The 13,719-nt window shown below is 37.9% G+C and overlaps 1 protein-coding gene across 8 annotated transcripts in view; it reads right to left on the bottom strand.

Annotated features, from left to right (window-relative positions):
- LOC117394169 (receptor-type tyrosine-protein phosphatase mu-like) overlaps positions 1–13,719 on the bottom strand; it is a 296,513-nt gene that overhangs the window by 180,141 nt on the left and 102,653 nt on the right. For all 8 annotated transcript variants that reach the window (XM_059015556.1, XM_059015565.1, XM_059015574.1 and 5 more), the window contains exon 4: positions 11,505–11,583. In XM_059015556.1, the coding sequence (XP_058871539.1) occupies positions 11,505–11,583 (79 nt within the window). The remainder of the gene's footprint in view (positions 1–11,504; positions 11,584–13,719) is intronic.

The following is a 13,719-nucleotide window of genomic DNA, read 5'->3' as shown; positions in this document are numbered from 1 at the left end:
TGAATATTTATATTATACTGAACTATATGATTCTCTTGCCATTTAGAGGCGAGTAGTGATGGGCCGGTATAAAATTTGCACAGTATGATAACGATCAAAGAAATATGATAGTAACCTTAATCAGGGTTAGACTCCTACAGAAAATAGTGAGTGGACTGTAAAGTACGAAGCAGGATATGCATCCCAAGGACCCACTGATCCAGGTGACAAAGTCCTATTTTGTTAATCAAATTTACAGCTCTACTCAGGGTGGATTAACTATTTTTCTACCCAGTTGATCCCATGTAAACAGGGCCGGATTAACAAAGTCAACAATATTAATCAATTTTAAAAATGCAAGCTATATCTGATCCAATACACCAACATGGAACAATTTGAACAATAATGATTACTATGCAACTGTTTAAACGTTTAAAAAAAAAAAAAAAAAAAAAAATTATTATTTTACATACTGTTTGGTTTGGTAAGTATGTCATACAAGTTAACTGTAAAGTGAGAGCAGAGGTAATTCTACTACCACATAATGTTAAAAGCAGTGTGGACACAAGAGTAAAACAAATAATACTGTTATCATTTGACCGTGAAAAATCCTCCCAAATACGATATTCTGTTCTCAAAAGAACACAATTAATAATACAGGGACGAGGACACACCAATATTTCTTGCTACATAAAAGAAAAAACGAACCTCTTCTGTTAAACACAACTCCCCTAAATCCTGCTATGCAAATCACAAATTACTAAAAAAATCTTAGTAATAGCGGAGAACAAAAAAAACAAAACAAACAAAAAAAAAAACGGAGGCCTGTTGTATAAAATTGATAACTTTAACTGTGCCTTACAAAATATACAAAAAGCATATGATTGTGTCACTATCGTCTTTCCGACAGGAACAAAAAAAAAAATCTTCTATACTCCTTCCTTCTCTTCGTCGTATAAAGTAATGGTCGTAACAGTTAAATATTCTTAAAACGTTCATAAAATACACGATGGCGGTTTTACAGTTGTTGACGAAGATTAAAAAAATGGACTGTTCTATTTCTTATTGGTGTGGGGGGGGGCGTCTTCACTTTGTCAAGACTCATACAGAAGGCAGCACGGAAAATCGATGCAATTTGAAGTTATTTATGGTGGGGGATGCACTTCATTTAGTATTTGTTATTTTATTGCGCTTTTGTCACTGTCCTTTCAGCACATGCAAGTGCCAGTTAAATCAGTAGCAAAGTGAGAAAATCAAACGATGAAAGTAAAAAGGAAAACCAAACATTGTAAACCAAACTACAAAATAAATACTGTTTTATGCAGGGTCTCGCTACCTCCCCTATTCTTCACTACGGACTATGGGGTTGACCAGACCCCCTCTGAGCTAATGTACACACTGTCCCAGTATGGGCCACCTCCACTGCCTTCAAATTCCGCCTGTTGCTGTTTCAAGTACAGGCACTCTATTTGTTTTCCTTCTGTATACTCTCGTTCTCTGTTCTATTCCGATTCACCGGCCAGAGCTTCTGCTGGATTTGTATCCTGTCAGGGCTAAACGAGGATTAGGAGAATGCCCCCCAGCAGGATCACCCAAGCGCCCGGCCTTCCCTCTCACACTACCACAGTAGGTTTTTTATAGATCTATCCTTTGCTCAAAACTGGTGCTGCAGTGTGGTTGTTAGAAAAATTGTAACTTACAATGAATAAATAAATAAATAAAAGTCATTTGTTCAGTTGATGGTGAACAGAATTAAGAAATTATCGGTCATATTGCTTAAAACACAACCATTTACTAATACAGGTTATTATTTAAGAGCAGAGAATAGTTATTTCTGGCACGGGGTAAATAAAATACACATAGCAACACCATTAAAAAAATATTTCAATATTAAGACAGTATGTTATCAGATTTATATCTACAGTTCATGTGACACCTCACACGTAAGCCTCCACTGTTGTAACTAATGATTATTACACATGTGGAGTTTGTTTAAACAAAACTACTTTGAGAATAAGTAGGCTATCCCGCTAAGAGGGACATTATCTGTGTGAGATTTTATATGTATTGCTGCTCGCTTTCCCTTGCTTCTCACCTGCTTGCCACTGTCACTGCTGCTGTTACTGTGAGTTGGTGGGTGAGTCCCGCCGGCACCCCATTGGCGAGCACAGAGCAGTAGGGGGCATTTTCCTGGAGTATCCTGATTGTCAGTTTAGATCAGCCCGTGCTCTAGTGAGTGTTGCTGTTCACTCTATTTGCTAAATAAAAAAAGCTGTGGTTTTGAAACATAAAAGTTGTAAGCTTGGATTCTTAAAGGCGCTACTATATCATATATATATATATATATATATATATATATATATATATATATATATATATATATATATATATAAGGGATCAACACAGCAGCTCTTGAGTCTGTATTTAAAAGTTATAGACAGCAAAAAATAAACAAACCAGTGATCTCTATGGAAAGCCATCTGGGACAAAAATGCGTTGTGCTGCATTAGAGCGAGTCAGAGTCTCATAGGACAGAAAAAAGGCAAGCACGTCATTCTGAAATGTCTCGCTTAAACAGTACCCAACTTCCTGAAAATGTTGTGTAGTGATTTTTATATAGACTGTACATCCAGGCTCGAAGTTAATGTACATTTGGTAGCATTTTACTTCCCAAAACTCTTAATTTGCTACTAGTTTTTTTATGCAGTAGCATTTTTCTGATACCTTACGCTGCAGTATATGACCAACCCTGAGTGAACAAGTACATAATTACCGGTATTATTTTTTTTTAACACGTACAATATTAGTATCTTTCATAAAGCTTCCCGATAGATGACTGAGGTTTGTACCGCCCCATGTCGATAAGCGCGAGGCCCACAATGCAAATCGTATTGGACAGCCAGTACACATGCTTACAGTACAGAACAACGTGGATCCAATTTCAAGGTATGACGTTTATTTTATAGACCAAAAGTCAAATTAAATAACTATTAAAAACATTACAATTGTATAAGCTAACAGGCAATGACCTACCCACACTAAAAATAAACACATAATAGGTAGATAGTTCGTTTATTTAGATTTCCAGAAAGCTTTTGACAAAGTCCTGCATAAAAGATTAATTCTCAAATTGAACGCAGTAGGATTCAAGAAAATGCATGCACATGGATTAGGGAGTGGTTAACATGTAGAAAACAGAAAGTACTGATTAGAGGAGAAACCTCAAAATGGAGCGAGGTAACCAGTGGTGTACCACAGGGAGCAGTATTAGGTCCTCTGCTATTCTTAATCTACATTAATGATTTAATTCCGGTATAGTAAGCAAACTTGTTAAATTTGCAGACAACACAAAAATAGGAGGAGTGGCAAACACTGTTGCCGCAGCAAAGGTAATTCAAAATGATCTAGACAGCATTCAGAACTGGGCAGACACATGGCAAATGACATTTAATAGAGAAAAGTGTAAAGTACTGCACGCAGGCAAAAAAAATGTGCATTATAAATATTATTATTTGTTTATTTAGCAGACGCCTTTATCCAAGGCGACTTACAGAGACTAGGGTGTGTGAACTATGCATCAGCTGTAGAGTCACTTACAACTACGTCTCACCCGAAAAACGGAGCACAAGGAGGTTAAGTGACTTGCTCAGGGTCACACAATGAGTCAGTGGCTGAGGTGGGATTTGAACTGGAGACCTCCTGGTTATAAGCCCATTTCTTTAACCACTGGACCACACATATCATATGGGAGATACTGAAATTGAAGAAGGAATCTATGAAAAAGACCTAGGAGTTTATCTTGACTCAGAAATGTCTTCATCTAGACAATGTGGGGAAGCTATAAAAAAGGCCAACAAGATGCTCAGATATATTGTGAGAAGTGTTGAATTTAAATCAATGGAAGTAATGTTAAAACTTTACAATGCATTAGTAAGACCTCATCTAGAATATTGTGTTGAGTTCTGGTCACCTCGTTACAAAAAGGATATTGCTGCTCTAGAAAGAGTGCAAAGAAGAGCAACCAGAATTATCCCGGGTTTAAAAGGCATGTCATATGCAGCCAGGCTAAAAGAATTGAATCTATTCAGTCTTGAACAAAGAAGACTACACAGTGATCTGATTCAAGCATTCAAAATCCTAAAAGGTATAGACAATGTCGACCCAGGGGACTTTTTTGACCTGAAAAAAGAAACAAGGACCAGGGGTCACAAATGAAGATTAGATAAAGGGGCATTCAGAACAGAAAATAGGAGGCACTTTTTTACGCAGAGAATTGTGAGGGTCTGGAACCAACTCCCCAGTAATGTTGCTGAAGCTGACACCCTGGGATCCTTCAAGAAGCTGCTTGATGAGATTCTGTACATATATATTCTGTATATGAATATACACACATGGCTAGCTAATGTCACTGTTTAATAAAACAAACCCAGCATATATATATTTTTTAAACCTTGGTTGATATCCCTTATTCTGTTATTACTTCTTAGTTAATTTCTTCTAAATTGTACAGCACTTAGGAATGCAGTAAAAAGCAGGGTGTGAGCATACATATTTATGAACAAATCAGTTAGTATAACACATTGCACGAATCTTTTAAATGTAGCGGTACCGTGGTGGAATTAGCTTTCATTTTCAAAACAGCTCGGTTGTGATTGTAACCTTATAATTTATAAGGTCATACAATGCAGGATTCTACGATATTGCGGCACACATAAGAGGATAATTTCATACCACTTAATTTGCACCGATGAAACATAACCTGGTTAATGCTTAGATGGCAGATATGGCTGCATTCTTGTAGAACTTCAGGATAAAACAAAATACATTTTGACAAGGAATTGCATGAGTTCCATTACTTAGTTCAGCACAAGGTGGTTTCAATAAATACTTTTTGATTTAAATATAGGTCTACATTGCGATAGTTTGGGTTATTCAGCCTATTTAAAACCGTAGGTAGGTGTTTATTTTTGTAATTATTTTTATATATAATTATTATTCGAATAAACCACTACCAAATATGAACATTTTGCTTCCTACTTTCCAGGCAGTTAGCAAATCCTCACTACTGCCTTAAAAAGTTAACTTCTATCCCTGATATATATATTTTGTTGCGACTTTGTTATGTGGAATGTAATAAACGAGAAGCAAAACGGTGTGTTTTTTTCACCTTCACTTTACAACACCATTTCCAAGTTTTGTTTTATTTTACGTGTTTAAAGTTAAATTTCAGTTGTCATTTGCTTGCTCAGCTACAAAAAGGCACAAGTAAACCTTATGTTATTACTTTATGAAAACGTGTCGATGGCCACGGTTTACTGTGAAGAAACGGCAATGTCAAGGAATGAAAAAATAAATTAAATAAAATGCTGTGTAAACTTTATGTACTATTTATTTCTGGAATAAACAAAACAACGTTTAACCTGACCTGCTATTTGGCATCCTTTGTTTTGTAGTTAATTCACTGGGGTAAAGTAAGGCCTACACAACTTATTCTTTACTCCTGGGATATTTTTCTATTTCAGTTTTTTATTTTTCTTAAAAATATTTCCCAACATAAAACCAATGTCACCTTACAATAATTGATTTTGAAACAGAACGAAATTTCAATGTACCATTTGTAATTCAGTAATATGAGAGAATTGGTCAGGGGTCTGAATACTTTTGCAAGGCACTGTGTGTATATATATATACACACATACATATATCTATCTATCTATCTATCTATATATATATATATATATATACACACATACATATATCTATATATATATTGTAACGCATCAGGGAGGGGGTTAGTGCCCTCCCTGAAGAAAACATGTGCTTATGCACATTTTGTTTAATTGTTTTATTATTTTGTTAATTTGTTTATTGTTTAATTATCAACCGCACCTGATATGTATTGTAAATTAATGTCAGGTGCAGGGTATATAAGACGTGCAGCTTGGCTGTACGGGGCTGCTGAGTAGAAGGAGACAGAAGACGTGCTCTGTTTCCGAGCAGCCCTAAGAGTAAGTGCTGTGTTTGTGTTTGCAGGTAAACGGCTTAGCCGTCCTGCAAGGTAGTGAGGGAAAAACCTGTTTAGTTAGCGCTCCAGTGGGAGTTAGGTGTTTATTTCTGTTTGTTTTATTTTGTGTGTTTATTAAAAATTAGCGCAACCGCGCTTTTAAAAAAAACTCCATTTCTGTGTGCTGGGTCCTGATTTTAAAGGGGCACGAACCCGAGTGAGTGCCGGGCCGTTACATATGGTGTCAGAGTGTGTGGGCGCCCCTACGACCCTAGAAATGGAAAGCATTGAGGAGTTAATTGCGAGAATCAACCGCAATACTGCTGCTCAAATAGAGCAGACTGAGAGATGGGAGAGAGAGTTTGGGTGGCCCCCGTTAGAAATAAAAGAACGGGAGCCGACAGAATTGGAGCTGCTGCTCCAAAAGTGGGAGCAGGCAGAAGAGGCGGTGCCGGCGAGAGAAACCACGGAATCGCCTGCACCAGAGGAGCTGCGGCAGGGAGAACAGGAGGAAGAGACCGTCCCGGAGCCAGAGGAGGTGAGCACCGCACCTCCACCACAGCTCCAGCCCACAACACCGGAAGAGGATCCGGCGCTGGTCAGTGCGGTCCCTTGCCCCTTGCTCCTGGACACCCTGCCGGTCTTCCTAGACCTCCCTGCGCTTGGCCTGGAGCCCAGGAGTCTGCACCATCGGCCACAGTTCTGCCCCTGGTTCCCTACTCCGCTCTCCCCAAGCACCCAGACGTCGCTGGGCTGCTGCCAGACGTCGCTGGTGCTCCCCCTGTTCGCTGCTAAGCTCCCCCTGGGTGATCGGACATCGCTGCGCCGGTCCCCAGGTGAAGACCTCTGCCCGCTGTTGCAGCCTCCTGTTCCCCGGCCGTCGCTTCGGTCGGCCCTGTCATCCCGGTGGGGTCCCGTGTCGCCGGTTCAAGGTCCCTTCCTGGAAGCGCCGGAGGAACCGACCCACCCTCAAGCCCGCCCGTGTAAGAGGGCGAAAATTGACATTTGTGGACTCGAGGGTGGGTGGTTGTGTTTTAGGGGAGGGGGTGGCCTTGGAATGGCCGATCAGTGTTGCACACTTGAGGGGAAGGATGTGTAACGCATCAGGGAGGGGGTTAGTGCCCTCCCTGAAGAAAACATGTGCTTATGCACATTTTGTTTAATTGTTTTATTATTTTGTTAATTTGTTTATTGTTTAATTATCAACCGCACCTGATATGTATTGTAAATTAATGTCAGGTGCAGGGTATATAAGACGTGCAGCTTGGCTGTACGGGGCTGCTGAGTAGAAGGAGACAGAAGACGTGCTCTGTTTCCGAGCAGCCCTAAGAGTAAGTGCTGTGTTTGTGTTTGCAGGTAAACGGCTTAGCCGTCCTGCAAGGTAGTGAGGGAAAAACCTGTTTAGTTAGCGCTCCAGTGGGAGTTAGGTGTTTATTTCTGTTTGTTTTATTTTGTGTGTTTATTAAAAATTAGCGCAACCACGCTTTAAAAAAAAAACTCAATTTCTGTGTGCTTGGTCCTGATTTTAAAGGGGCACGAACCCGAGTGGGTGCCGGGCCGTTACAATATATATATATATATATATATATATATATATATATATATATATATATATATATATACACACATACATATATCTATCTATCTATCTATCTATCTATCTATCTATCTATCTATCTATATATATATATATATATATATATATAGGGGAAGAGAGTCAATCAGGGTCCGTTTCTGTCTGTAATTTGATACAGGTGTAAAAGAAATGACTTGTATAGTGTTCAACATTTACATTTTCTTTCATAATTTTTGTTAAGTGGAATATAATGTTATTACTTTATGAAAACGTGTCTATGGCTACTTTGTTTATTGTAAAGACACAACAATGGCAGGGATTATTTTTAAAAAATGCATTGTCTACTTTATGTTTTTACCTGAAATACGCACAAGATTTAACAACTGTATAACATTCTTTATTTTGTAGTTAATTCACGAGGGTAAAGTAAGGCCTTTCTTACTTCTGGGATATTTTTCAAGTTTAATAGTGTTACATATAATGGCTTTGATAACGTTTTGAAAATGAATGAATTTACAAATGAATATCTAAATCTTGAAAAGTCCATGTTCATCCCAGAACTAGTATCATTTGACATAGCAGTCTGCTATCATATTTGACTCTGTATTAAATGCCCAGTTGTCTTTTGTATTAGTATTGCTAAATACTTAATAATGATCTGTCTATGTTTTAAAGAATGTAATAACACTTGCAGATATTTTGGAATAATTCCAAAATGGATACATGATCATTATGAACCTCAACTGACAAATGTGCTTCCAGTTCAGCCCTCAGTACTCTAAGCTTCCAGGCAGTGTCTGTCATGCGCACCCACCTACAGTCAATCCTATTTAATTGATGCTACATGACAGTTAATGGAGCTCTACTACTGTGGTTTATTCAATGAATGAGGATGGCCCAAAAACCGATGAGACACCGAAAGGTAATTTGGGGCAGTGCAATTCACCCAGTCATTCAATTCACTCCACCACTCCCTTCTTGCATATGGATGTCAAAAGCAAGATATAGTAGATAACAAAATACAAAGAAGGCCTTGTCTGTAATGAAAATCGTGCTGAGATTAATGCTACTTGGTTTTAAAATAAAATAAAACTAAAACCATGTCAACTCAAAGTACTTGAACACTTATCAGTGGGATGTAATGTAACTTTCTTGTTTGATATAGGCTTAGAGATTTCGAAATCCTGAAGACGCAAGTTGTATTCTGGCGCCATTGTCTCCGCCCCTGCTGGATTCAATAAGCTAAAGTGTGCGTACAGTCTTTGAGTAGGACAACAGTGTCACCACAGAGGAAACTGGCCTGTATATTTTATCAAAACCAAAGTGATGGTGGCTAAATTGTTGTCATTTAAAGTAACCCAGATTGTGCTGACAATAATGGCAGGGCTGTGTGAAATAATATACAGGATAAAGATGTGCTGAAGGGATTGATTCATAAATACAAATGAATCCCCCAAAAATAAGTTAAAGGAATGCAAATATATATATATATATATATATATATATATATATATATATATATATATATATATATATACTGCTGTGCAAACGTCTTAGACATGTTGCATTTTTCTACTCTGATGCATTATGAGCATCAAGAATTTACTCAAAGCCTCCACTAGTGTTTTCTACTATTATAACAACCTTGACTTGCATAAAGAGGGAAAAACATTGAGTGAAATAGGTTGCATCACTTGATTTTCAAGGTGTGGTATCCGAAGCATAATCAACAAGTACAGAGAAACATCATCTGTAATTGACAATGTGTTGTTGTAGATTTATTCTTACATGATGTAATGGTGTTATATATATTGTGACATCATTTTTACTTCTATATTTAAATCTGTATTTTATATATATATATATATATATATATATATATATATATATATATATATTACACACACATTCAGCAAAAAGAAAAATTACCTTTTAGTGAAGGGATAAAAAAAAAATTACAGTGGCATAACAAAATGAACTCAGTGACTGGAAAAATTCCCACAACAGCACAAGTGAGACAAAAAGCATTGAACCTGGGATATATGTGCAAAGTGGAATTGAATGCAGAAAGAGTAGGAGTGTCAAGGAGAACAGCATGAAAGGGGTTGCTCTGAGCAGTGGAACTAACAACCTTAAAAATGAACAGTATTGCTTTTTAAAAGAATACAAAAAAGAACACACTGCAATCTGTTCAGTGTATTTATGGCTGTCCTACTGAATTTTGCAAAATTGTTAACCTTACACCACTTTCTGAACAATCAAAGAAAAACAGATTTTTTTTTTCATTTTTCTGTTACTTCGGTCACCTGCTAAGTTTAGGCCCTGTGAAGCTTTTAAAATGATTATAACTTTAATGACTATGTCAACCCCACATCTAAATCTAACAGTTTAGCTGCACTCAAGGAATTCTAACTGAAATTTGAAATCACTGTAATAACATTCTACCTGCAATTCTAACAGTGCTTAACGAAAGCCTACAGTAACTGTTTTTGGTTGTCATTAGTACCAATCTGTTGCACTTTCACTGCAACTTGCATTCAAGTTTTTCATATAGGAAGTACAAGAGCCTGGGGATCACATATTTATTTATATATATATATATATATATATATATATATATATATGTATACCATCTTTGGCAACAACTACAGCTGTGAGTCTTTTGGGGTAAGTCTCTACCAGGTTCTTCTTGGCAAAATTGTTCAAGCTCTGTCAAGTTGGATGGGGATCGTTCATGTACAGCAATCTTCAAGTCTTGCCACAGATTCTCAATCGGATTCAAGTCCGGGCTTTGACTGGGCCACTCTAGGACATTCACTTTCTTGTTTTTAAGCCACTCCAGTGTCGCTTTGGCTGTGTGCTTGGGGTCATTGTCCTGCTGAAAGGTGAATCTCCGTCGCAGTCTAAGGTCTTTTGCAGACAGAAGCAGGTTTTCCTCAAGGATTTAGCTCCATCCATTTTGCCCTCTACCCTGATAAGCTTCCCAGTCCCTGCCGATGAAAAGCATCCCCATAGCATGATGCTGCCACCACCATGCTTCACAGTAGGGATGGTTTTACCTGGGTGATGTGCTGTGTTGGGTTTGTGCCAGACATAACGCTTTGCGTTTAGGCCAAATAGTTCAATTTTTGTTTAATCAGACCACAGAATCTTTTGCCACATCTTTTCAGAGTCTCACACATGCCTTTTTGCAAATTCCAAGCGGGATTTTACATGGGCTTTTTTCAGAAATGGCTCTCTTCTTGCCACTCTTCCATACAGGCCAGATTTGTGGAGTACCTGAGCTATTGTTGACACATGGACAGTTTCTTCCATCTCAGCCATGGAACGCTGTAGGTCTTTCAGAGTTGTCATTGGCCTCTTGCTGGCTTCTCTGACCAGTGTCCTTCTTATCCGGCTGCTCAGTCTGGGAGGACGGCCTGCTCTAACAGATTCTGGGTGGTGCCGTATACCTTCCACTTCTTAATGATCGACTTGACTGTGCTCCAAGGGATATTCAATGCCTTTGAAATCTTTTTATACCCCTCCCCTTATCTGTGCCTTTCCACAACTTTTCCCGGAGTTGTTTTGAAAGCTCCTTGGTCTTCATGGTAGTATCTTTGCTTTGAATGCACGACCCAACTATGGGACCTTACAGAGACAGGTGTATTTAATCTGAAATCATGTGAGCCACTTTTATTGCACAGAGATGGACTCCATTTAAATTAATGTGTGAATTCTGAAGGCAATTTTTTCACACATTGAAAGTGTTGAGTAAGTTGTGTAAATCAAAAGGAAAAAAAAAAATCCCATTTAAATGCATCAAGATTTCAGGTTGTAACACAACAAACTGTGAAAACATCCAAGGGGGTGAATACTTACTACAGGCACTGTATAATATATAAAAACTGAGGTAAAATAATCTGGCCCTTAGTTTTGAATATTTCCTGAAACAAAATGACTTACTGCATTGATGCCCCTGAAGGACCACGTCATCAATGGCCAAGTATCCATGTTGTCCTGATGTGACTACTTCAAACACAACCTGCAAATCAAAACACAACGATTTCAGTAAAACTTCGTAATGCATACAGAGTAGGCTTTAAATTATTGTGCCACATTACTGGTAAGGTATAACACGTTTCAGCATCTGTTCATTAGAACAAACTTTAGGATCATTCTGTGTCAAATCAACCAAAATCCAGGAAAATCCCCACCTCAAGATTTTGATTTTGCTTATATTTTGTGTTGATACAGGTCAGGTATGAAACCAGGCCAAATATTTAAGCGCAATGATGAAGATTTGCTGGGATACACCCCTTGCAAGGGTGGGGGGGAGGGAGATATTTAGAGTGTCAGTAGCCCTATGAATTATTCTGTACAGATAACCAGGTAGGTCTTCTGTAGAATTCATGCAAAATAAGTACCACCACTTCAGTATTTCTGTGTTGCTGGGGGCCTTAAAATTGAAAAAATGTCCAATTGTCAAATTCCTGAGTGATTTTTAAGTGCATGTTCCTTCTAAAGTAAGATATATCACTTTTAAATTGCTTAAGTGTGCTCACAATTTAACTGACTTTCTGTATGTAGCTCTGCTACTTTCTACCTGCTTTACTGTCTGATTTAATGACCCCATAAAAAGGCTTCAGGATGAAAGTATCGAAAATGGCCCCATCTTTGAAGGGCTGAAACCCCTTGTGGGACACGAGTTAACAAACTGACCTTTGGTGGGCTTATAGATTTGAATGACTTGTAGTAAAACAATTAACTTGGTTTAATAAATGTACAATATTAGCAAATAGTTTGAGTTTAAACCAAGAGAAACCATAAAATGTGTATAAATAAATAAATCCATAAAACTCAAACCATAAACTGTGTATACTCTTTATATGCACGTGGTTTGTCACGGGGCTACAGAGGTACTGTTGACCTCTTATTTCTTCTTTGTTGCCATCTTTAAAAATGGATTCTTGCAAAGTTCTGAAACAAGCATTCATGGGTTATAGATGAGCATTTGAAGGATTTGTTGTGAAATAACTGACTTGGTAATCTGTCTCCTTCACAGTTTAATAATTCTCTGTCCAGATGGGGCACCACCACTATATAAAAACTTTAATCAGTCGACAGCAAGTCACAATCCATCACAAGACTCATTCAAAAACATGTCATAAAACCGATTTCTGTTCTGCCCATATAATTTTAAGTCAGATTTCAAGAACATTGTGTCACACGTAGTTGTACCTGTAATTTAGATATCCAAAAATTGCATGAAATACCTTTTTCTATACCACTGGAAAAAACAGATGGAGATCGATTACCAAGTCATTTATTATTACGTTTACAGGAATGCTCTATCTTGTATTGCAATCCACATACTTTTGAGGCCTATATTAAAGTAAATGTAGGTGCTGTACTGTATACTGCTGCTTTGCATGAAGTATTACCTTAACCAATAAGGTAAGAAAGTGAAGAAAAAAACACAAGAAAGTCAAGCAGACAAGCGTTTCTGCTTTAGAGTGTTTGAAGTTCTGGATGCAGTATAATCTTTCATATGTCTATATCCTCAATGCTAGAATATAGTACTTGTTCAATATAAACCCCTCACTATATAGAAATTGGCATCCCTAAAACTGCTGCTGCAGGATGCACACACACGCAAAAAAAGTCACAACACCCAAATCCATTCTACAGATGACCAAATCAAACTCCCACATAATGGCTCCTTTATTGTTTGGAAAGTATTTGGCAGGCTTATCAGTTAGGAAGCAACTGGTTAAAAAGCAGGGGTTCCGTTGCTTCAACATCAGCATACCTTGGCTGCCTGCCACAATACTGCCAGCCGCCTGCCAAACTGGATATAGGGAAACAGACTAACTTCACAGTACCATGATTCGCCCTTCGTCTGACGAGCATAATAAGCTTTTCCCATACCAGAGGGGGGAAGCGTGTTTGCCAGAAGTGTCCAAATGAAAGTTTGTGGCATGGTTGAGACCTGATAGTAATACAGATGCAATCTGATTTAGCATTTGCAGGCTGCTATCCTAATTGCATTTGTTATCTTTTCATTCCTTACGGCCCTTTTGTTGGTAAATGTTATATCAGCAATAACCATAAATCAGTCAGTAATCAACAATAATCAGTCAAAGCTATGTATATATATTCTTATATATTTTCATTTTGA

This window comes from Acipenser ruthenus, chromosome 3 (assembly GCF_902713425.1).
Source record: "Acipenser ruthenus chromosome 3, fAciRut3.2 maternal haplotype, whole genome shotgun sequence".
Taxonomy (NCBI): Eukaryota; Metazoa; Chordata; class Actinopteri; order Acipenseriformes; family Acipenseridae; genus Acipenser; species Acipenser ruthenus.
Note: the sequence above shows the minus strand (reverse complement) of the source record. Positions and strands in the feature narration are given on the sequence as shown.